The sequence below is a fragment of the Apiotrichum porosum genome, assembly GCF_003942205.1.
Source record: "Apiotrichum porosum strain DSM 27194 chromosome Unknown scaffold_1, whole genome shotgun sequence".
Taxonomy (NCBI): Eukaryota; Fungi; Basidiomycota; class Tremellomycetes; order Trichosporonales; family Trichosporonaceae; genus Apiotrichum; species Apiotrichum porosum.
Genome location: NW_021167108.1, coordinates 73,677 through 98,019, shown reverse-complemented (window position 1 = coordinate 98,019; position 24,343 = coordinate 73,677). Strand labels below are relative to the sequence as shown.

The 24,343-nt window shown below is 59.7% G+C and overlaps 7 protein-coding genes across 7 annotated transcripts; 6 read left to right on the top strand and 1 right to left on the bottom strand.

Annotated features, from left to right (window-relative positions):
* Nucleotides 1–66: 66 nt before the first annotated feature.
* Nucleotides 67–1,245, top strand: EHS24_000036 (uncharacterized protein; the record flags this gene model as incomplete). Its single annotated transcript, XM_028615879.1, has 5 exons — nt 67–275; nt 322–499; nt 548–662; nt 701–1,194; nt 1,240–1,245. The coding sequence occupies 5 exons, from the start codon at nt 67–69 to the stop codon at nt 1,243–1,245; spliced, it is 1,002 nt and encodes a 333-aa protein (XP_028479736.1).
* Nucleotides 1,246–4,297: 3,052 nt separating this feature from the next.
* TEF3 (translational elongation factor EF-1 alpha) lies at nt 4,298–7,900 on the top strand (the record flags this gene model as incomplete). Its single annotated transcript, XM_028615878.1, has 4 exons — nt 4,298–4,477; nt 4,798–5,263; nt 5,321–7,737; nt 7,793–7,900. The coding sequence occupies 4 exons, from the start codon at nt 4,298–4,300 to the stop codon at nt 7,898–7,900; spliced, it is 3,171 nt and encodes a 1,056-aa protein (XP_028479735.1).
* A 364-nt stretch (nt 7,901–8,264) lies between these two features.
* EHS24_000034 (uncharacterized protein) lies at nt 8,265–8,899 on the top strand (the record flags this gene model as incomplete). Its single annotated transcript, XM_028615877.1, has 2 exons — nt 8,265–8,576; nt 8,681–8,899. 2 exons carry the CDS (start codon nt 8,265–8,267, stop codon nt 8,897–8,899), a joined length of 531 nt encoding a protein of 176 aa, XP_028479734.1.
* Nucleotides 8,900–9,407: 508 nt separating this feature from the next.
* On the top strand, nt 9,408–11,747 carry EHS24_000033 (uncharacterized protein; the record flags this gene model as incomplete). The annotated part of the gene is made up of 10 exons (XM_028615876.1): nt 9,408–9,576; nt 9,677–9,788; nt 9,836–9,908; nt 9,954–10,002; nt 10,044–10,148; nt 10,193–10,486; nt 10,547–10,665; nt 10,700–10,982; nt 11,021–11,221; nt 11,272–11,747. The coding sequence occupies 10 exons, from the start codon at nt 9,408–9,410 to the stop codon at nt 11,745–11,747; spliced, it is 1,881 nt and encodes a 626-aa protein (XP_028479733.1).
* Nucleotides 11,748–12,182: 435 nt separating this feature from the next.
* On the bottom strand, nt 12,183–12,893 carry EHS24_000032 (uncharacterized protein; the record flags this gene model as incomplete). Its single annotated transcript, XM_028615875.1, has 1 exon — nt 12,183–12,893. The coding sequence occupies one exon, from the start codon at nt 12,891–12,893 to the stop codon at nt 12,183–12,185; it is 711 nt and encodes a 236-aa protein (XP_028479732.1).
* A 4,695-nt stretch (nt 12,894–17,588) lies between these two features.
* On the top strand, nt 17,589–19,672 carry EHS24_000031 (uncharacterized protein; the record flags this gene model as incomplete). The annotated part of the gene is made up of 2 exons (XM_028615874.1): nt 17,589–17,726; nt 17,768–19,672. 2 exons carry the CDS (start codon nt 17,589–17,591, stop codon nt 19,670–19,672), a joined length of 2,043 nt encoding a protein of 680 aa, XP_028479731.1.
* Nucleotides 19,673–20,439: 767 nt separating this feature from the next.
* On the top strand, nt 20,440–24,058 carry SWI6 (transcriptional regulator swi6; the record flags this gene model as incomplete). Its single annotated transcript, XM_028615873.1, has 4 exons — nt 20,440–21,052; nt 21,131–22,849; nt 22,969–23,492; nt 23,951–24,058. 4 exons carry the CDS (start codon nt 20,440–20,442, stop codon nt 24,056–24,058), a joined length of 2,964 nt encoding a protein of 987 aa, XP_028479730.1.
* Between the last annotated feature and the right edge of the window lie 285 nt (nt 24,059–24,343).

The following is a 24,343-nucleotide window of genomic DNA, read 5'->3' as shown; positions in this document are numbered from 1 at the left end:
GAACGAGTGTGTTTACTGACGCGGAGGTTTGTTTCAACGTTTGGCGTGCTCATACTCACATACATGATGCAGACGGCACTCCTGGACGGCGTCTCCGTCTATACCTGGGGGGACGGCCTGATGGTCCCGTCCTGGCCATTCACGAGTGCCCTTGGCACAGAAGTGTATCAGTGGGTTCACCTGCGCTGTGGCCCCAAGGTCCAAGGCATGCTGGTTCCCTTCTTCGTGTCCAGTGAGATCGGCAACCATAAGGTGTTGAAGGCCACATTGAAAGCGTGAGTGACAGTGTAACACCAGTTTGCGTTTTTTACTGACGTGTAGGATGCGCGAAGGATACGACCTTGCGACATTGAGGCACATCCCTTGTCTGGGCATGGACGCCACCGACCACGACATGGACGGCGTGTACTTCATTGCCACACGCCCATGGGTCGACAGAGACGCCATCGATCTGTTCGAACGCACCGGAGATCTCGCTGTTCTGGTGACGGACCCTAAAGTAAGTGGACAACACGGCAAGACACGAGATGTACTGACGCGCCCAAAGACGTCGACTGGATACGCAGGTTTCTCGATCAACGTTGCCCGGCGTGTAGACACGGCCAACGGCCATAGGAGTAACCAGCCCGCAGTTAACCTGCGCATCAGCGCAGAACGCGATCGTGAGTGACATGCTTTCATGTCTAAGCTGACGCGACAGTGTGCGGCGGCAACCAACGTGACTGGGACACTTTTCTGGTCTTCAACACCAACGACGGAGGACCCCTCGCACCTTACAAGGCGCGACATGCGGTCGAGCACTTTCTCATCTCTGCCCTGGGCCTCACCGACCGGGACCGTGGAGGGTGCAATGTAAACCTCCTTGACGCATGGGGTTGGGAGCAGTACATCTCCTGCCCCGAGGCTGCCGATAGCATCCGTATTGTCGAGGAAATAACGTGCCGTATGCCGGACGCACTCCTCCCCGCCGAAGACGACAAAGACGCTTGGGCGCAAATCCTGGCCTCGACCTTCCCAGATGGCACCCGTGCCGCCATCTCCACCGTTGTTGGAATCGCTTGCGGCCGTCTTCGACTGGGCGTGTGGGATCATCTCGACCACACGTTTTTCGACGTTTACAAGGGGAAGATCGACAACCACACATGCCTGTACGACGACTTCCGTGGCCGTGCCTCCTCTACCTGCAGTTGCAGGGTATGCCGATGCACGCCGTCACGGTCGCCCACGCCAACCGCCCAGATGTAATTCTGGCCAACATGGTCCAGATCGCCAAAGAGATCATGAAAGACCGGAGGAGCTCGTAGGCTATTGTGTCTGCCTTGGCCTGCGGCCTCATCGCCACCACATTTGCTATGTCCTCGTGTGCTATTACATATATCATTCCCCGCCATTTACCCTTCTCCTGTATGCACCCACAACCCAGTGTTCCACGAAAACCTGGTTCACGCAGAGCTTCCATGAATCGTTTATTGTGGACAGGCTCAGTTGCGACGGAAAGTACAGACAGGTGTCATGAGGGTTTCCGAGCTGACCTCGAAACCGAAAGCCACACGCAAAAGGAGGGGATCACAGGTCATCACCCAAAGCGCAACATCAGACGACGAAGAGTATGACGAATCTTGGCCTCTGTATCTTACCTCTGGCCCCTCTGTCCGTCCACTCCATGGCCCGATGCCACCCCGAACACTTCTTCAGTGCAAACAAAATGCCACATAGACCCCGCAACCACTCCTGTATCATACCTTACACCACTGCCCACGACACGTACTCCTCTGCAGACGTAGTCTCCCCGTAAACCCCCACACCTTTCCTATGCACATACATGGTTCCATGTTACCCATCTGTGCAGCCGCGCTTGTTTGTGCTCCCCGATCAACCCCGTTCCAACCAACTACTGAACATCGTGTGTATCTGAATGTACATCCAAGGAAATCTTTATAGAAGATGAGCTCCATCCTTTCTTGGGATGAGTGTCAAAAGAAGATGTATGTCCATTCATCCTTCGTGGCCTTACAGATATCAGTTCATGACAACACAGGGACGAGTTGGAGATACTGGCGACAAGGAGTACTGGGTGGGTTGCACCATGGTAGAACCATCAACCGCCCCAAGCTCTGCGCGCAGCCTGGCTTGTGCCACTCGCCACGCTCCCAAGCCGCGTGTTGCATCTCATGCTGCAGCATCCATTTCCACTTCCTCCAGCTGATGTCAGTGTCCTGACCTTTCAAAGGTCGCTCTAGGCTCACTCTACAGCAAATAAATGTATGCAGGTCGCCAGGTCTAACGGTGAAGAAGATGTCAGGTGGGGAGACCTCGCCACACGGCAGGATCGCTGGATCGCCAGGTCAGGGAAACGGGCGCTCGCACCTCGCAATGCCATCCAAGTTCCAGCCTTCTCTCGTCGGCGTTCAGCTGCGTCTTCCTTTCACTACGTTCACTACACCATCCCATTCCTCTTCTGTGAACGCCATGCTGAAAGGCCGCTTCGTTCTCGACCCTAGCGCCCGCGCCCCGTCCTCTCCGACACCAGGAGCGGAAGCTGACTTGACCTGTCCTATCTTACCGCCCACGGCTCTCATGAACGCGTCAACAGCGCCCCCACCGACACCGCCATAACAGAGTACATCGCTAAACTGGACGATCTCTATCGCTTCCAGTGGAACCGACATCGGGCGGTGTCACAGTAAGCGATGGGCGTTGCTGATGACCATAGCCGGAGTGAAATTCTGCACGTTCCTTCAAGTGGGTGGTTACCCGCCAGGACGATCCCCATATGGCGACAACGGCACACCAGCGACGCGACCAGCTGCAAACAGAGGCCAAGATCCAGAGAGGTCATCAAGAGTTGCCTTGATCCCCGGTCCAGTCTTCATGACACAGGCATCGAAACGCGTCCAAACAACCAGCCGGTTAAAGCGACATCCGCTTGGGACATTCCGCGGGGTAAGTTTGCAAACAACGACAACTGCGAAACCGATCTAGGAGACTGCCTGTTTGTGTGTGCTTCTGCACAACGCACACATTGTCGAGAACACACAGGTGACATGAAACGGGGTGATTGTGCACACACACAGCGCATGCACACACGCCATACGCGACTGCCATCCGCCATCGCAGGAGCCATTTTGCCACCCGACGTCATGTTCCACTTCGCGCACAGCTGTTCTTGCGCAAAGGGTACTCAATTCTATGACGCACAGAGCGGCATGCAAGACGACATGACCGCAGCGGCGTATCCGCCGAGGGCCGGGATGCGGCTTTTGTGGAGTAAGGTCGGCACTCGAGCCGACACAGACAGAATGCACTCTAGTGTGGTGGGCCAAGATCCGGAAGGTTGCGGACGGCTAGTCACGGCGAGTGCTCTTCCTGCAGTACCGCAGTCTCCGTCCACCAAGGCCGCAGCTGTGCAACCCTCCCGACGCCCGAGAGTGTTTGCGTTGTGTTTGCATAGAGACGACTAACAGCACACACGACTCTAAATCGGTTGGGGGCAGGGGGATGTGTGTCCCCATGCTGGGCCCAAAGCCTGTGTCGCCCTAGTTGTGTACGCTGGGGTGTGTGTGCCCACGGTCGTTGGGTGTGTGTTCGGACGGAAATGAGTCCACTACTTTTACTACTTGCACGGCCGCGGTCCGTCATAGGAAACCCACGGGGTCTCCGGATAAGACCGGGTGTGTGGGCACCGCCTGTAGGACCGTGGGGAGTGCCACATGGCGGGGAAATACGGCGGCACGAGCAGTTGGCGGCGGCATCGGACCTTCGGGCCTGAAGGGGGGTGTGGGCACGCACGCACGCCAGAGAGAGCGGCCCAGCGGCCCAGCGACACGCACAGCGTCACAGACCCCGTAAAGGTGACACGGCCTCTCGACCGAACGGCAGGACGCCGGTTTGTAAAACATATGGGCACTTGGGCCCGCCCGCCTATGAGCGGAGGCATAAATTTGCTCCCTGAAGGGGCCAAATCGTCCGCCTGCCGCTGGACCGACTGGCGTAGAGGCAACTTTTTAAGCCCCACCCCATCACATCTCGTCTCATCAATCCCCCCTCTCTCTCCTCCCCTCTCTCTCCCCCCCTCCAACCTCCTCCCCCTCTCGCCTCTTAGAGGACCCCGCACACTACCTCTCTTTAAAACGGAGCTCTTGCGTCCCAGAGAAAATCCCTCTGAAAAAAGCCGATAAAAAAAAACTAGAAGACCTACTCCCCCCTTCCTAGGTGCGTCCACCAATTGTCGCCCGATAACGACAAAAAAACCCAGCGGCAACACAGCGCGCTGACAAGCTTGCGCAGATTCTCCATGATGGCCCCCTCCGCTACCGCCGCTACCCCCGCCGCCAAGGCCGGTGCCTTCGACGTTGCCACCCTCTTCGTCGCTGACCAGGCCGCCCGTGACGAGGCCCAGCTCGCCCTTGCCGCCGCCGTCAAGGCCGAGCCCGTCGAGTTCCTTGGCTCCATCGGCTACGTTGACGCCGCTATCAAGGTGAGCAGAACACGACTTGCCCCAGTGTCCAGGCAGAAGTCAGCCGCGGAACCGTACTGTGTGACCGGTGGGGCCTCTCCCTGCAGTCGTGGACGGTGCCAGTGTGGCTGGTGTGCACAATTTTTTGCTCCCGCTTGTGGCAACCATCAACGCGTGCACCTGCGTTTCCCGTCTCCTCTCTCCTGTCACTTGGGTCGCTCGAGGCGCCTATAGGCCATGTTCATGGGAACCATGGCAACCTGGAATGCATTCCGGGCATGCTGTGCGACCGTGACCGGCCGTAGAATGCATAGCGCGAGTCATTTGCTAACAAATTCCAGGCTCTCCAGTCCAAGAAGGACGTCGCCGCCCGTGAGGCCGCTGCCGCTTCGGTCTCGGTCCTCATCGAGAACGGTGCCGGCCAGAAGCTCGAGCCCTACGTCATCTCGGCTGCCCCCAACGGCCTCTTCGCCACCCTCCTTACCACCTTCGGTGACAAGGAGAAGGGTCCCCGTGAGGCTGCCGTCGCCGCCACCAAGGCCGTTGCCCAGGCCATGAACGCCGCCGGTACCCCCGTCATCCTCCCCGCTCTCCTCGAGACTGTTGTTTCGGGCGGCAAGCACACCGCCAAGCTCGGTGCCCTTGAGGTTATCCAGCAGCTCATCACCTCGGCTCCTGCCCAGATGGCCCTCCAGACCCCCGCCATTGTCCCCGTCCTTGCCGGCTCGGTCCACGACACCAAGAAGGAGGTCCAGAAGCTCTCGAAGGACGTCCTCAAGACGACCTGTGCCCTTTGCGAGAACCCTGGTGCGTACACACGTGATACCGGACAAGTCGTCTGAAAACCCACACTAACACCCGTAGACATTAAGAAGTTCATCCCCGCTCTCCAGAAGGCTCTGATCAACCCCGTCGAGGAGGTTCCTAAGACTATTACTCTTCTCTCTGCTACTACTTTCGTTTCCGAGGTCACCTCGCCGACCATCAGTCTGATTGCCCCCCTCCTCATCCGTGGTCTTGACGAGCGTCTTACTGCTACCAAGCGTAAGGTTTCGGTCATTTCCGACAACATGTCGAAGCTCGTCGACTCGGAGTACACCGTCCGTCCCTTCCTTCCCGAGCTCCTCCCCCGTCTTATCAAGACCGCCGACACCATTGCCGACCCCGAGGCCCGCTCGGTCGCCATGCGCGCCATTGCCACCCTCCGTCGCATCGGTAAGGTCCCCGCCGAGTCTGACGGTTCGGACCTCCCCCCTCTCCGCATCGCCCAGGGTGAGGAGCTCGCCGCCGACCTTGTTGCCGAGCTCAAGAAGGTTGCCCCCACCGCCGACGCTGCCAACCCCGCCATCGCTTACGCTGGTGTCCTTGCCGCTTCGCTCGTCAACATCCACGACTACTCGCAGAACCTCTGGGAGGCTACCGTCCCCGCCTACCTCCAGGTCGCCCTTCCCGGCGTCGACGTCTTCCCCGCCGTCCGTGAGGTTCTCCAGAAGAAGGCCGACGAGGAGTCGACCGACGAGATCAAGTTCGACGACGAGGAGGAGGGTGAGGACCTCTGCAACATTGAGCAGTTCAACCTTGCCTACGGTGCCAAGATCCTGCTCCACCACGCCAACCTCCGTCTCAAGCGTGGCCACCGCTACGGTCTCCTTGGCCGTAACGGTTCGGGCAAGTCGACCCTCATGAACGCCATTGTCAACAACCAGGTCGAGGGCTTCCCCGACCCCTCGCAGGTCCGTACCTTCTACGTCCAGCACGACATCGACGGCTCGGAGGAGTCCATCTCCATCGTCGACTGGGTTCTTGCGGACAAGCGTCTCCTTGCCACTCCCGAGGAGATCGTCTCGACCCTCGAGTCGGTCGGCTTCGACGCCGACAAGCAGAAGCACTCGATCGGTTCGCTTTCGGGTGGTTGGAAGATGAAGCTCGCCCTTGCCCGCGCCATCCTGTTCAAGGCCGACATTCTCCTCCTCGACGAGCCCACTAACCACTTGGACGTCGTCAACGTCACCTGGCTCATCGACTACCTCACCTCGCTCACCACCTGTACCTCGATCATGGTCTCGCACGACTCGGACTTCCTTAACCGCACCATCACCGACGTTCTCCACCTCAACAACTTCAAGCTCAAGCGTTACCCCGGTAACCTCGAGAAGTTCGTCGACATGGTCCCCGAGGCCCGTGCCTTCTTCCAGCTCGACGTCGCTGAGGACTACAAGTTCACCCTCCCCAACCCCCCTCTTCTCGACGGTGTCAAGACCAAGGAGAAGTCGCTCCTCAAGATGAAGCAGGTCGCGTTCCAGTACCCCGGTGCGCCCGTGCAGCAGCTTTGGGACATCAACCTCCAGGTCTCGCTCTCGTCGCGTGTTGCCGTCCTTGGTCCCAACGGTTCGGGCAAGTCCACTCTTGTCAAGCTCCTTACCGGCGAGACTGAGCCCAACCTTGGCGGTACCGTCTGGAAGCACCCTAACCTCGTTATTGGTTACGTTGCCCAGCACGCTTTCCACCACATCGACCAGCACCTCGACTCGACTCCCCTCGAGTACATGCTCTGGCGTTACCAGACCGGTGAGGACCTCGAGGAGCTTTCCAAGGCTACCCGTGTCCTTTCCGAGGAGGAGAAGAAGAAGATGGCCGAGGGTGCCGTCGTCGTCATCGAGGGCGTCAAGCGCTTCATTGAGGAGCTCGTTGCCCGTAAGAAGCTCAAGCAGTCGTACGAGTACGAGGTTTCGTTCAAGGGCCTCTCGTCGGCCGAGAACATGTGGCTGTCGCGTGACGAGCTTGTCTCGCGTGGCTTCGAGAAGAAGGTCATCGAGCTCGACACCCGTGAGGCCCAGCGTCTTGGTCTCATGCGTCCCCTCGTCCGTCGCGAGATTGAGAAGCACTTCGCCGACTTCGGTCTCGAGTCCGAGTTCGTCTCGCACAACTCCATGCGTGGTCTCTCCGGTGGCCAGAAGGTCAAGGTCGTCCTTGGTGCCGCCACCTGGCGTCGTCCCCACGTCATCTGTCTTGACGAGCCCACCAACTACCTCGACCGCGAGTCGCTCGCTGCCCTCATCGCTGCCCTCAAGGCCTTCGACGGTGGTGTTCTTATCATTACCCACAACCAGGAGTTCTCCGAGTCCATCTGTACTGAGGTCTGGGCCATGTCCGACGGTCGCCTCCGTGCTTCGGGCCACAACTGGGTTGAGGGCCAGGGCACCGGTGCTCGCATTGACAAGGCCGCCGACGGCGAGGAGGAGGAGGTGAAATACGACGCCTTGGGCAACCCTATCGCCTCTGTACGTGTTAAAAGACAGAAAGAACCACGGAAAGAGCGTCTGCTGACATCCCCAGGCCAAGAAGGAGAAGAAGAAGTCTGCCGCCGACCTCCGCAAGGCCAAGAAGGACCGTATGGCCCGTCGCAAGCGTGGCGAGGAGGTTTTCACCGACGAGGAGCTTTAATTGGGTTCCCTTACATCTTCTTCACCCTTAGAGCCTGCGATGTACATTCATTTGCTGTAGAGAGAGCTTTGGAAGCCCAAACACTGACATCGGAAGGAGGAAGTGAAAGGTGGATGTTGCAGCACCAAAGTGCCACTTTCGGGATCAAATTTGGGTGGCTTTTTGATTCCGCTAGATCGTTAAATACGGTACGTTGGTCGCCACCCACTGGAACCAAACAGGACTGATCCGGACTGAACAACATACATACAACGTCACTCCTCGCTACTTTCGTTACCACCCCAATACTTCTTTCCTTTCCTCGTCCCTGCCATTCTATTGCATTACGGCTCGGCACCACAATTTCCACAGCAAAACAGCAAAGATGACGACGGCAGTCTCCATGCCCGCGACGGTTCTTGAAAACCTGTTGTTCTGCGACGACATCGCTGATGGCGAGTACCAGGGCTTTGACATCCACCCGGCGACTGTGTTGTCAAACCAGCGCAGACTCGAGGATTTTGTCAAGGCTGGTAAGGACAACAGCATTACCGTTATGAACACCGCCCGAGCCAAGAAGGTGACCAAGGATTCAGCCCTGACCATTCTCAAACGCCGCAAAGAGCTGGACAACGCCATCGCCGAACACCTGGCAGATCCAGCACGCCCCCCGATTCTGATCGTCAACAAGAGCAAGGTCTGATCTGATGGCTCGGGAAACGGAGGTGTGGGCCTGCGTCTGAACGAAGGCATGGTGTGTAATCGTGCAGCACAATCACGAACGGTCACTCATCAGCGCAGCGCGACCGGATCGAGGAACAGATCTTTGAGCGCCTGGCTCTCGACCCAGACTTCTTGCTGTGCCCACCGGTGGGCATGAAAGAGCGGCAGCAGAGTCTCGTCTGGCTTGGTCTCCAACTCTTCCGCGTGCCGGTTCCTAACGGCGAGATGGCGACGTTCAGAGTCGAGCCAAAGGGCGAGGGCGAGCCCCTTTACTCCAACCGTATCGCCAAAGGGTGACCCCGCCCTGGGCTTCAGCAACTGGGTCAAGGTGACCATCAACTCCTGCCAGGTATGGGCCAAAGCTGATTATATCTCAGCAGATGGCTGGTCGCAGGTACCTGTGCTGGGGCCCGCATGCCTTGGATGCCTACAACCCGGCCATGAAATTTCACGACGCCAGCATTTTGCCCGTCGACGACGAGTTGCAGGAAGACTTCGCGGGTGAAGGGGACTGAGGGTGGTATCGAGCCCCTAAAGTTCCTTTCTTAACATGCTTCCCCATTCAAAACACCCCTGTATATATAGTAGTCTTGTATGTATCTTGGTCTGTATTCAAAACACCCTTCCATTTGCCGTCAAACATGCTCCACGAGGCCATATATCACACTTTCAATTGTTTTGAACGTGCCCCGCGTGACGTGTTCATGCCTACTCCGTTCTCCGTTCATCACACCCTTCCAGACACATCTTCCAACACTGGGAGCTATGTAGAACAGTATCACATCACAAGCGTCAAGTTTAGAACATGGGACAACTCTTCCAGTGCCATGCCGCCACTGAGTCGGTGGCGACCGTGGGAAAGCCGGCTACCTCCGACCGCGCGCCCTCCATGACGCTCCTCATGGCCGCGATCTGTGCGGATCTTGCGGCCGGCATACCATACCCGTACGCCTTAAGCCACCCACTCCAGCATCGTGAGCAACGTCGTCTGCATCGGCTCGCTCTGTGCATTCACTCACCCTCACTCACTACCCGCTCATTCACATCCTCACGTCATGGTGAATGCCTACACAGCAAAGACGGCGCGCATCAAGCAGGAGACCCGCGAACGCCTCGTGTCTGAAGCGGAGGCGCGGTTGGGCTTCGCAAGGGACCACCCGGAGGACGAGGAGGTTGTCAACACGACGTGCGCATGGGTCGTGACTGCAAGTTGGGAGCTGACATGAAATGAAGTGCATCTGAGATCGTGGCCAACCTCAAGGCTCGTAAGGACGGATGGACATGCGAGCGCGTCATGGCCGTGTTTGTGAGCTAGACAAGACCTGGAGTGTGTTGCTTACGCTCTCGCCAGACTCGTGCCGCCTGTGCTGCGCACCGCAAGACCAACTGCCTGACCGAGAGTACGTCCTGTATCCCTCGGCTTGTCACCTAACGCCCCCAGTCGTCTTTGCCGAAGCCATGGCAGACGCCAAGGCCAAGGACGCAGCCTACGCAGCCGGGGGCGCCGCTGAAGGCCTATTCTGGGGCCTGCCGGGCAGCTTCAAGGGTGAGCACAGAGGCCGCAGTCCTCCCAGAGACTGACCTTGCAAGACATGTTCAACATTGTCGGCGTGGACAGCTCCATTGGCTGCTCGCCGCACTGCTTCAAGCCATGCGAGAAACCCGAGAACGAGGCTGCCATCGTCAAGGTCTATCGTGAGGCCGGCGGTATCCCCTTCTGCAAGACTGCAATCCCGCAGACGCTGCTCGCGTTTGAGTGTGCCAACCCCATCTTTGGCGTGTCGACCAACCCGTACGCGTCGACGCGTACGTGTGGCGGCAGCTCCGGTGGCGAGGGAGCGTTGATTGCGCTGCAAGGAAGTCCCCTCGGTTGGGGCACAGACAGTGAGTGTAGCTGTGAGAGGGGGGGGGGGGGGGGGGGGGGCAGACGCTGACGGGTACAAGTTGGCGGCTCGCTCCGTATCCCGGCTGGATACTCTGGCATCTGTAGTCTCAAGCCTGCTCTCGGCCGCTGGCCTCGTGGTGGCATGCGTGGTGGTGTTCCAGGTTTCGAGGGCATCAACGTGAGTTTTGTCTGTTGACCGCACTAACTCTCAGGCTGTCACCGGTCCCATGGCCCCGAGCGTCGACGCACTCACGTATGCGTCGCGTGCCGTGCTCGACGCAACCCTCCGTGCGCTCGAGGCCAAGCGCTTTGCGGACCAGAACATTGTTCCTATTCCCTGGCGCGAGCCAAAGCTCCCAACCAAGCTGCGTATCGGCTACTGGACGTTTGACGGCCTCGTCAAGGCGAGTCCGGCCTGCGTGCGCGCCGTGGAGCAGACGGTTGATGCGCTCCGCAAGGAGGGCCACGAGCTTGTGCCGTGGTCCCCACCCAACCGTGAGTTGAACCGCCCCGTCGCACTAACTGACGTCCAGCCGACCAAGCACTCAAGATCTTTGTCGCACTCTCGTCTGCGGAGGGCTACAAGTCTCTTCTCAGCAACATTGGCAAGGACCCGATGGAGCCCTCGATGCGCCTCGTGGTCAGTGGCACCAGCGTGCCCAAGTTTGTCCTCAAGCTCGCGCAATACTTTGTCCACTATGTCCTGGGCGACACCAAGTTTGCCGACATTCTGTGTAGGTATAAACAGCTGTGCCATACCTGCCACTAAGCTGACACCCTCTAGCGGCGTCCAGCTACAAGACCGCGGGCGAGTACTGGAAGTGGACGGCAGAGCGCAACGACTACATCTCTGCCTTCCGCCGCCAGGCATGGGAGGAGCAAGGGTTCGACTTTCTCGTGTGTCCCGTGCAGGCCGTGCCCGCGCTCGAGCACGGGCGGACCGAGACGCTCTCGCCGCTGTCGATCGGCACGTCGCTGTTCAACGTCATCGACTCCACCGTCGGCGTCCTCCCCGTCACCCGCGTCGATGCCGGGCGGGACATTGCGTCGGCCAACTACGCCGCTGGCAGTGAAGGGTCGTGGATTCTCGAGAAGCGCGTGTATGGCGGCAGCGACCCGGCGTACAGCTCCGAGAAGATGGCGGGGCTGCCAGTCGGTATCCAGCTCGTGGGCAGGCAGTACGATGAGGAGAAGGTGCTCGCGTTCATGAAGCTTGTGGAGGGGGCGGTGGGGTTTGACTACGCCTACCACCGCGCCTAGGCTGAGGGGGGAGTAGCGTCCTCGGAATTGTGTTATTGGGCATTGTATTTAGTTCATGCAACTGGTTAATTTGGGCAAGAAGGTAGAGATGATCAATGTCTCGTCTTGGAGTCCCAGCAAAAATGATCTAGCAGTCATTCCTCAGTGGGTACATATCATATTGGGACTACAACGTGTATTGCAGGGCTGTACACTTCGTCACCTGTAGTGGGCTGCGTGCATCGGAGTCGCCTGCGACGGGCTGCTCCCGTGCCTCAGACCCGATACCCTCACGCCCTCATCCAGTTGCAATGCAGTTTACATGCTTTGGGGGCTACAACGTGCCAGCCTCGCCACTGTGCCGAGGTCTGGATGATGGGTGACTTGACTGTGGTGGGGGTACAACGAATTATTACTTATGCACAAATTCCTTCCTTACTTCCTTCCTTCCACTGCTTACAGCGGCCTGCCGGACGCCAATACGCCGCCGGGACACCGCGTCTCGCCACAAGCACACAGCGGCCTGGAGGGGGAGCCCGTCCGCGCGGTGCCGGTGCATGTCTGGGTACCGCAATTGCAGTGCGTCTTGGTGTGTGTCCTGGGGGTAACTGTGACAGTGCGTGGCGTGTTCTCGGACAGAGTCGACAGATTGCTTGTCTGGCTTGTCTGGCTGTTCTGGCTTGCGCGGCTTGCATGGCGGGAGAGGATACCGCTCAGGTCCCCAGACCAGCGGCTGCGTTCGCGTTCGCGGGTGTACGAGCCCTCATGCCCGTCGTGGCTGTGGCGAGAGCTGCGCGGTGACAGTGGAAAGGTTGGTGGCGACCCGGCGCCGGGGGTGGACATGTGGCCGCCTGGCTGGCCGTACCGTGGCGGGGAGTTTGGCCCGAATGCCCATCGAATGGTCTTGGCCCATGCGAGCGCCTCGTTGGCCTCCGCGTCAGGTGCCGTGGATACTCTGCGCGCGTGTACACTTGCGCTGGAGCCCGGGACGGGAATGGGTGCCGAGTGGTGGCGTGGTGGGGTTGGGGAGCGCGACAGCGAGATGGAAGTCTGCGAGCGATACGAGGGCGCTCGAGAGACGCTACCCCCGCGTGAGGATGGTCCAGACAGCCCCGGGTAAGGTGGTGGCGAGGCGTCCTCGGGAGTGTGGATTGGTGCAGGGATCATGGTTGTTGCTGCTGACGTTCGGATAGGAGTGCTGCAATGAACTGTTGCTGAATCTCTGGGATCTCTTGGATCTCTGAACAAGTGGTGTGCAAGTTGGGTAGTCGGGCGTTGAAGACACCTTCCCATCAGTCCAGCTTATACCTCGACATATACCATCTCAAAACGCCCTCTGCATATGCTGCCAAGCCCTTCCGGCGTGTCCCAACACGTCGGCGGCGAACACACCCGAGCCGAGCTGTGCATGTCATCCTCGAACCCGGTACACGCATCGCCGAGGGGTCGGCACCGAGATACGTTGGCCTCAGCCGCCGGACATGCGCCAGCTTCCTGTATCGTCATCAAGGTTTGTCGCACATTCCTCTGCTTGCGTTTGCCGTCGGGCCCGCGTCGCTCGCGTCATCACCGGCATCGCATGGTACAGTGCCTGGACAACGTCCTTTTGCTGGTGCTCTCCTGGGTCCCAATATCCGCAGTCATTTGGGTCTGTCTGTCCTTGTGCTTCTGCTCCTCGCCTCCATCGACAGCGCCTGACGTCTTGCGCGTCTTGGCGACACAGCCATGGTGTGCTGGGTATCAGCATAGCGATAGATACGGGTGTGCGTAAACGGTTGCAAGGTGACTTGAAACCATTCCCACACTGGGTGGCGCATCTTGTCTCGACTTGGGACCAATGTCTGCGTATTCCCCAGTCAGAAGCTCCCAGCGCGGTGATAGTAGGTGACCAGGAATAGGTACATTGTTCATGAGCTCGAGGCGGATCGCTTGTGTTGGGACGGCTCGACGAGCACCTCTTGCTCGTGGTGGAGGACAGCCAACGAGGATAGCGAGCAGTGAGCCTATGCTTACTCCCTTCGGAAACGCTTACGGCAATTCCACACTGAGATAATGTTGTCTGAGCCATGATGGGAGCCGACGATACCGAGCAGGCGTACAGCTCATCCCCTGAAGGCTGTCCGCTGTTGTTCAGAGCGTGAACACATGAGCGCTAGGCCAAGCATATCGGTGCCGAGTCAGGTCCTGCAGATCACCGGCTCGTCTCTCGTTTCCGTGGTTGCAGGCCCTCTTCGCGGCCCAGCGATCCAGCGACCAGCAACGAGCGAATGGCACTGCTGTGCGTCCCTTATTCGCATGTGTCCAACTTGTCCCCCTTTTGCCTCGTCTGCACTGAATCTGGTGCCTCCACATACACTCGCGATACACAAACCACATCCACTATGGCCTCTACTACAGCTTAGCACTGGTGCGCACTGGCTCGGACAGCCCGACCGCCCCCTCATCCTCGCTGACATAACAATCCACACGAGTCGACTCCACCTGACATAACCATCCACACGAGCTGACTCCCCCTGCGGCCCGGAGACAATTGAATGGGTCAACCCGCCGGGCATGGATGGAGGATCTGGCAGCTGGCGGGGCCACCTGATCCGGACAGCCGATCGTCGGCCGGGTGGCGGTTTTTCTCTGTCAGCTGGCTGGTTCATTTATAATTTCTGGAATGCTATTGGTGCCCAATTGGCGTGGGTCAGCGCATACGCTGTTTGTATATGCGTGCTGGTGGGGTTGCCAGCGCCAGAGCCACAGGTTCGAGGAATGGCGTGGTGATCATTCGCCGAGATACCAGTAAACTATCCAACAGTTATTCTCAGCAGAATATTTTTAGGACCGGTTGTGTGTTTCGCAGCCGGCCGGCATACCAACAACGGCATACCATTTCGGTCGAGACCACGCAACTGCGTCCCCTAGTGTGTTTCTCGTTGACGGTACGTTGAGACTGAAACGGGACTGATAATCTAGGCTGACAGACCACCATTGCGCCAGTGCAGTCAGCGTAGTAATGTCAGCGGTCAGAATGGCGCAGCTCGCAGTAGTGATCAATTCAGCCAGTGTCCACTCGGTTACTTGCAAGTCTCATCTTCCACGGATCCACTGACATCCTTCCCTCAAAGCCTCGGCGCCGTGTGGACGAGCATGTGTATGTATCAAACGTGACACCCTAAAGACACCTTTGGGGCCCAAAGGCTGCTGAACGTATGCAAGTCAAATGTCAGTTGTTTCCTTGCTGATGCGAGGAATTGCAGCTTGGCAGGATCCCAGGGCACGTTGTGTGTGAAGCCAAGAACACTGCAGTCTTGTTCCCTCCCCCGGTATATCGCACCTCGTACCGTCATGTCACCTGACACCTGTCTGTGCACAGACTGTATACACGCGCCACGCTCAGCCTGCTAGCATACTTGGCAGGAAGCTGGACTTTGGCCACCGCGGTGGTGGTCAGGAGCTCTCGCCCGGTACAAACGCCGAGTTCCTCAGCCTGTGTTTCAGCCCACATGCACATGTCGTGCATGTCGTGGCTGCCATGAAATGAAGACATGGCATACTTTGAGCTGTGTCTGGCTCGTTCGTAGACCCAGAGGCGGCAGTTCTGGCCATGGGCGAGAGTGCCGAATGGAGGCTTACTGGCTGTGACGGACTGGTCTGCGAGGTGTGTGCATATCGGGGCAATGTCCGTCCCAAGGAGCAGAATACTTTCCTCCTCCCTAAACCCTGGCGCAGAGGACTGTCTTCGCGTACGTCGCGTACAACATGGATGCACAGGTCTCGCGTCCCCACCCTGATGGTGATGCAGCAGAATGGAGACTGACCAAACGACGCGACGACGGTAGTCGTATTCCGGTAAAACCGGTCTCTGATGTGGCAATGTGGAGATGCAAAACGCACCAAACGCGTCGCCGAAAGTCTAATGAACGAACGTCATAATTGCCTGGTCGAGGAGGACGACTCTGCCGTGTGAAACACGCGAGGCGGATAGACGGATTAAAGTGGTCGAGCAACTCCTCGTACCAAATTGATACTCGGTTAAAGGACCCAAAAACCCATACACGGTCGTCAAACGCTATGCGGGACCAGCCATAGTGTGTTTCTCCCCGCAAGCCCACCGAGTGGCACCTGGAGGGGCTCTCGTGCGTCCCTCCCTGCATCTAACATCTAACATGTAACATCTAGCATGATCCAGGAGGCCTCCAAAAGGAAGAACGACAACTGAGGAGAAGACGAAGCGGCTCCGCTGTCTCATATGCACGCACAGTGGATGCTGTGGATGTACACTTCTCACCATACCACGACTTTTGTCGTGGGTCCGCGCGCGGTGGGCCAACAACTGTGGCTGCCCATGGTAGAAGCGACAACGTACTGGGAACTGTACAATACGTGGTCGAGGCCCGAGTTAACCTTACCCCCTGCTGCTGATGATCATCACTAGGAGGGGGGATAGTGGGTGATGGCCACAATTGGCTCCAAAGTGTTAAAGTGGACAACGAGAACGTTACGAACGTTCCTCCGTGCAAAACGAGCAAGGGGACGAGGGGTTTTGGGCCCAGTGCCTGCTATCGATGTTAGCTGTCGCCCACACCGAAGCAACAGGCCACAGGCCACAGGTTGTCAGACCGTCTCGCTGGTATGCAGCTTCGGTGCTGGCATTCGAATTCCACAGCCAACAAACAAGAGTAGCACGCCTCCCGAGGCGGCGATGCGGTCCAGAAGCCACACGAGTTCGTTGGCCGCGCGCACGGGTGTGCACAGACCGAGTGCGCGAGGGAGGGCCCCATAACGGCCAACGGCGAGCGCCGTGTATAGGACCACGCAGGAATGGGCTCAGAATATCAGAGCCCGGAGGATATGGAGGATATTTACCTGTCAAGGATAATCAAGGACACGTCTGCCAGCTGCAGCCAGCTGTGCCCAGGCTGAGAGAGGCACCTGGGCGTGTGGGCTGAGCAGAGCTCTCGACCGAGCAAGCGCGGCCTGGTGCTCTCAAACACACGGGGCGCGCGGCAGGGCGGCCATGGGGCGCTAGGGCAGCCCTCTCACCCACGTTTGCGCTTTTATTCTGGCCAGACGCTCCCTCCTTGTGCACCTGTGCATCCGTGGATGATAAACTTGCACCGCATTCGAGGTCGAAGAGAAGAGTATGTACCACCTACTCTCAAGAGCATAAACAGCGTGATGCATGCAAAACACACCACAAACGGGAGACGGCGGCGAGACCAAAGGGGAAAGGAGGAGGGAAGGTGGGTGATGGATCTTGTCGCGCCAAAAGGATCATGCATGGGGACACCAAAACAGGTGGCCCTCGGGTCCCTCGGGTCTTGTGCCGGTGGCCCACTTTGGTCAGGCACAAACGCAACCACTAAATCCTGAACCGACCCTGGCAGGTTTGGGCCAGCCGCGTCCCGTCTCTATAGCTGGTGTCCCTGAGACAACGCGCCTCCAAAACGCACGGTCCTCCTGAACGCCTCCACGGGTGGGCGCGCGCGGCGTGGGCGCGCGCGGGGTGTGTGGTCTCTCGTCTTTGTGCTCTCTCCCTTGTCGTCTCGGTCGTCGTCTTCTCTCCTGTCTCTCTCACACACACACACCACACACACCTTTTGCAGCTGGTCTCCACACCCATCAGCGCTCCCTCTACTCTCTCTCTCTCTCTCTACACTCCTTTTGGCGGGCTGGTACCGTCATATCCACATTCATTACACCTCCCCGTCGGCACCCTCGTCGCGTCCTCCCTCTCCCCCCACGATCACTGCACGCGTCCGCGACGACTAGGCCTCTCTGCCCAGACCTCCTTTTCCTCTCGCCTTTTTACGTCCCCTCCCTCCTCTCCAACGACATCTCCTCCTCCTCGGCTGCTGCACACAAGCATCCACTATGCACAACCAAGCGCGTGCTGCCCTGCACATGGGGCTCGCCAAGCGAGCCGGGAGCATAGACCCCGCCGCCCTGTCCGCCATCCATGCCGCCGAATCGGCGTCGTCGGTGTCGGCTGCTGCCGCCGCCGCTGCAGCTGTAAGTTGTCGTACATGGACACCCCACTGACAAGGCCACAGGCAAAGACGGCGACGAGTGTAGCCGCTGCAGTTAAAACTAGCGCAGCTGCCGTCGTGACAACATCTGCGGCAGCAGCAGCTACATCAAAGGTCGCAGCCGTAACGACCGCTGCTGCGGCCCAAACAACTGTTGCTTCTGTCGTGGCTTCGACCAAGGCGCAGACCACTCCTGCCGCCGCCGCAGCAACGACCTCGGCCGTCATCAAGGTTGGCACTGCTGTCGGAAACACGGCTACCGATGACATTGTGACGACCACGACAGCCGCAGCAGTGACAAGCACCACAAAGGCAGCAGGTACCACCGTCACCTCGCACTCGTCTTCGAATACTGTCAAGGTTGTCACCCAGTCCGCGTCGACGACGCGCGCTTCGTCCACATCTTCACACAGCGCAAGCTCGACCGCGTCGGCCGCTGCGGCCAGTGCGTCGTCGTCGGGCGTCTCCAGCGGGACTATTGCGGGAATTGTCATTGGCGTGCTCCTTGGTGTCGCCTTTATCGGCACTGTGGGCATGTTCCTTTACAAGAAGATGAAGGCCCGCGACTATGACAACGGCGCTGCGCCCTGGACCAAGATGGACAACGACGACGTGACCCCCTTCCCAGCCAACGAAAAGGGCCCAGCGGCGACCCAGACCCAGGACAACTATTACGGCGGTGCTGCCGCACCAATGGGCGGTTCCAACCGTGCCCTTGCGATTGCCCGCCAGAACGCATTCTACGAGGACGGCACTCCTCGCCCCGACTCCGTTGTGGACAACAACTTTGCTGGTTACGGTGCTGGTCACGTCTACAACTCGTACCCGGACCAGCCCTCCCCGTCGTCTCAACATTATCCGGCTCCCGCTCAGCACTACCCCGCCCAGCCTCAACAGGCCTACCCGTACCAGCAGGGTGCCGTTTCTACGCCCGTCCAGCAAGCGTACCCTTCGCAGTACCCTCAGCAGTATGGTGGCTACGACCGCAGCGCTGTCACTCCCATGTCCATGACTGCTCCCGTCCAGAACCCCTTCGACGACGGAGGCTACCATGAACAGCAGCTGCAGAGTGGCTCGCCCACCTCGACTAGCTCGGGCCCTCGTCAGCTTGTTGGCCCCGGCCAGCAGTATGGTGCCTCGTCCGTCATGCCCGTCCCCGTCCCTGTTCCGGCTCCTGTCCCTCTTGGCCGCCCCGAGGCTCCCAACACCTACGACGACATTGCTGCCGCCGAAATGTACGCCGACGACCGCTACGCCGATGACCACCTTGCTGCGCCTGCCCCCGTTGGCCTCATGCGCCCGTACGCCGAACAGGACCCTTACACCCCGCACACGGCTGTCGACGATGCCGAGTGGGCCGGTGCCGCTCAAACCGGCATTCGCGACTCTGCCGTCTCTCACTCGTCGCCTCTTCCCGAGCCCGTCCCCCTCCCGACGCTCACGCCCATGAGCCCCCTCATGAACCCGGTTTCTTTCAACGACGACTCTACCGACTTGAACCACTTCAACCAGCAGGTTGCTGTCCCTTCGTCTCAGGGTCACCAGCTCGCGCTGAACGATGAGGACGAGGACGAGGAGACTAGCCGCATGTACACCGAGGTGGCGCGCGCCGCTGGTGTTCCCGACCCCAATGGCGCCCACGTCGATGCCATGCGCACGCAGCCTTATCGCCATGGCCAGCCCTTGACCCCTCTTCCCGAGGTTGCCACCCCCCAGAGCGGCAACATTGCTCTCGAGCCCGAGGTCCAGCGTGCCGTCGTCCCTCGTCCACTCCCCGCGACCCCGAACACCGCTCCTCTTGCTACCAGGTCCGCAAACCCCCCTAGTCCCGTGACAAGCATGCCCACCAGCGCTGCCGCATCGTCTTCCCGTCTACCCCCGCCCGCTGCGGACGCCGTTGACGAGGAGGACGCATACGGTGGCATCTAAGGCATCCCTGCCACATGAGCCGTTGTAGCCTGAGTTTATTCCTTATACTCGCCCCCTCTCCCTCCCGACGCGTCTTCGCGCTGGCCCGCGTATACACGACGTGTTCGCTCCCTCTCTCTCTCCTTTTATGGTCCCCTTGCATTAGACTAGTGTTAGGATTGTCAATGCAATGCTATTATATATTGCTGGTTGTTATGCAGGGGGGCCAAAGCACTGCAGGTACAACATTGATGGCAGCGACGCCACCTGAGTCGCGCGTCGTCCGCCACATTAGGCCCAAAGGCCCAAATTCGCCCGGGTTCACGTGCCGTTCAGCAACGCGGGACGGGATCAAATATGCCTACCCCTCCTTCCCCTCTCCCCTGCTCTCCCCATTCATCCCCTTGCCGAACGCGGTCAACATACGCGTACCTCTCCACCCCCCATCTCTCATCTTCATCCATCCCACCCCTCAGCGCGTGAATCCACGCGCCATCTTTTGTGACCACGCGCCCAGTCGCTGGATCGACTCGTCTACCCACCTTTTAGCTGCCTACCGGTTCCCCGGGAGCCACACAGTCGACGCGTGCGAGGTTGGTGTTGGTGTTGCTTGTCGCAATTCATTCCGCCCCCCCCCCCCCCCACCCTTTCCCCTAACAACACACAGTCACTTTCGTCTCTTGTCTTTGTCTCTCCTCCCTCCACTCTACAAACACACACGCACACATCATTGGCCCCACGTTGCTCCAAAAGGTCTTCTTTCTTGACACTCGTCTATCGCGACCTCGATGCAGCAGCACGGCCTGTCTTCTCACCCAGGACATCCCGGCGGCCAACCTTCCCAGCAGCAGCCACATGGCATGCCACAACACATCCAGACCCAGCACCCTTCACAACACCAGCAACAACAGCCGGGTCTCCTGCCTGCCCTCTCGCCCGACCTGCCGACCCCGCGCTCAGTAGTCCAGTCCCTCCCACAGCAACAGCAACAACAACAACAGCTCCTCCTCACTCCCCGACAAGGCATGATGCAGCAGCCTCCACAAGGCGCTCCTGGCGGCGCGGTGCGCCCGCCCAGCCAGAGCCAGACGCACTCGCGCACGCACACCCCGCAGCACAGCCAGCACAACGTCTTCCAGACAGTCATGGGCGCGCGTCCGGGCCAAGTCCCGCAAGACGACGTTGGCGGCGCCGGAAACGTCAAAGTGTACGCGAGCGCGTACTCGCAGATCCCCGTGTTTGAGGCCATGATCCGCAACATCTCCGTCATGCGCCGGATGGCAGACTCGTGGGTCAACGCGACGCAGATTCTTAAAGTGGCCGGTATCTCGAAGAGCGTGCGCACCAAGATTCTCGAGAAGAAAGTCCAGACGCAGACGCACGAGAAGGTTCAAGGAGGATGTGAGTTGTTTGTGCGCGCCTCTGCCGCGCGCGCTCTTCTTCGAACAGCTGAGCGACTTTGAGGCTGACTGGCGACAGATGGAAAGTACCAGGGAACGTGGATTCCTGTCGACCGCGGTCGCATTCTCGCCGAGCAGTACGGCGTGCTCCACCTCCTCGCTCCCATCTTTGACTTTGTGCCCCCTCCTTCTGGGCCGCCCGCGCTGCCCATGCGTGGTGGCAGCGCTACGCCAAACGCAAAGACCCCAGGCGGCAACACGGGTGTGGTGATTCCCGGGTCTGGAAGTGCAGGTCGGCAGCTTATCTCGCCGTACAACGTCCCGCCGCCGCCTCCGCCACAGTTCTTGCAACAGCCTCTCCAGGGCGATCCGATGATGCACCAGCAACAGCAGCAGCAGCAGATGCTCTACCCGCCTCAGCACATGCAGGGACCGCCAGTCTACTACCAGCCCCACCAGACGATGCACCAGCAGCAACAGGCCCAGCAGCAGCAGCAAATCCACCAGCACCATGCCCAGCAGCAGCAGCAACACCACCATCAGCCTCCCCCACAGCAGCAGCACCACCACATGGGATTCCCGGATCAGCAGCAGCAACAGAGGCTCGAGCCCGCTGCGCAGATTGACATGCCTTCGGGCCTCGGTCCTCCTGCCGCGATCAACGGCCACGGCAGCCATCACATACATGGTCTGCCCCCACCTCCGAACGACGTCTACGTCGACTCGTACGGCCAGCCGCACCGGATCACTGGCGGCTCGACGGTCCCTGCGCCATTTAGCAATGATGACATTCAGCCACCAGCGAAGCGCCAGCGTACCACCGCCGACGGCGGCGAAATGCCTCAGGCCGAGACGCAGGCAAGTACCGGCGAGGATGACGATGACGACGACCTCGCGCGCGACCGTCCACCAGTTCCCGGCGGCTTCCGTCTCTCGACCAAGCCCTTCAAGCCGCGGTTATCCTCGTCGTCTCACCGTCGCAGGCAGCAGCTCTTGTCACTGTTTCAGACGGACAATGTCGATGTCCGGACAGCGTTTGAGCTCGGTCCAGAAGAGCGGCCAGACTGGGACGTCGACATGGTTATTGACGAGCAGGGCCACACGGCTCTCCACTGGGCATGTGCGCTGGCCAAGATGAGCATCATCACCCAGCTCATCGAGCTCGGCGCCGATATCCACCGCGGCAACTATTCCGGCGAGACCCCGCTCATCCGCTCGGTTCTGACCACCAACCACGCCGAGGCCGGCACGTTCAGCCAGCTGCTCGACCAGCACCTCGGCACCACGGTGCGGACACTCGACCACGCGTATGGCTCTGTCATCCACCACATTGCCCTCTCGGCAGGCCTCAAGGGCCGCATCGCGTGTGCGAGGGGATACATGGCCGCAGTGCTCGAGTGGATCGCAAAGGAGGTGACCAAGGACCGCGGCCTCGCTGCCGCTGCCGCTACTCCGACCACTGCCACCTCGACCAACAACGCCAACGCCGCCGCCGGCGCCTCGGCCCCCAGCCCCGCTCCACAGGACAGCCCCATCAGCCTGAAACACCTCGTCGACCTGCAAGACGTGCGCGGCGACACGGCCCTCAGCGTCGCTGCGCGCGTCGGGTCCAGGCCCCTCGTCAACCTGCTCCTCGACGCCGGCGCTGACAAGGCCAAGGCCAACAAGCTCGGGCTGAGGCCGTGTGACTTTGGGATCGAGGTCGAGGCTCTTGCTGTATCGGCCAAGGATGCTGCGGTGGCCAACTTGAAGGCAGAGGTCAAGCGGCCAGAGAGGAGGAGTGCAGATGTGCTCAAGAGTGAGTTCAAAGGACTGGGTGGCGGGTGAGGCGGGCGTCAGGGCTGTACTCCCGGAAACGCCTTCTTCGTCCGTCACGTCACGGCCTTGTCTCTTCGACCCTGGCTAACTTTCTTTCAGACATCTCGGCCCTGTTCGAGGACATTAACAAGGCCTTTGATGCCGAGATGGAAAAGCACGTCGAGGCGCTGGGCGGTGTGGAAAAGTCTGTCCGCATCGCAACACGGTCTCTGGCGGACAGGAGGCAGCAGGTCGACTTGACGCGCACCAAGCTCGCCACACTGGAGCAGCAGGCCGAACGCGTCGAGAACGCGCGTCGGGCTCTCGACGCGCCCGAGATGGACTGGACAGGCCGTACACCACTCAAGGCCGAGGCGACCTTGCCCCCTGCGTTCGGGTTCGTGCCGCCAGCAGTGCCCACAGCGGCGGGTACGCTCAAGACGCCCGTCGAGCCCCCACTGCCCGCTCGTGGCGAGCCCGACTCGCTCGTCCAACTGCGCCGCATCGCTCAGTGGGAAGAACGCGTCGCCACTCTCCTGGAGGAACGCGCGGCCGAGCTCGAGGGCGACGGCGCCGACAGGGCACTCAAGTACCGCAAAGTGATCGCACTGTGTGCAAAGGTCTCTGTAGACCAGGTCGATGACGTGAGTCCAGTTTCTCGTAACTTTCTGGAGGCTTTGGGTTCTCTGCGTTCTTCGTGTTTCTCTGCCCTGGGCTATCACGACCCAACGTGCCGCTGCGGTCCGTTCAATGCGGACTCGGCGACACTAGTCCACAGCGTGGGCACAACTTTCCCGCATGGGTTGTTTCCACGCTGTGAGCGACGCGCGGCCATTCGCACGCGTTCCGTCGTGCTTGCCGTTTTCCTGTTTGCCCAGCCCCACACCCCGCGCGGTGACTGCCTCCCCCGCGCGGTACATGCAGTGGACGTGGCCGCCCGACGTCATGTTGCTTGTTTACGACGTCATGTTTGTGGCGGACATCCGGCGGACTCGGCGGAAACGTCAGGGTTGGAGCGCGCGCCGTGTCCGAGGCACGTGAATCATGACGTCGCTCCACACTTGTCCTGTCACTTCTCCGAGCCAAAGCTGACGAGACGCAGATGCTGGATGGCTTGACAACTGCGGTCGAGAGCGATGGACCAGCAATCGACCTGACACGCATGGCGGGGCTCGTGCAGCGCCTGAACAAGGCACCCCTCGCGGGATAGATGTGGTACACGGGAGTTTAAGACTCCAACCCAGGGGACTTTTTTTTTGAAGGGATCAAGTAGTAGCAGTAACAAGGTTGTGACCCCAGATGAACATGTTGTGACGCACTTCGTCCGAGCACGCAAGCAACGTTCCCAAAAGGTGCTACGAGAGCGTGAAAGCTTGCGACGTGGAACCCGCCGCTCCCGCGGTTGCCTGGCAGAGGATGGCCGGGTGAGAGTGCCGAATGGATGGGTGGTTGTTGACGTCATGGCCACTTTTTGTCGTCATCGCCACAACCCGCC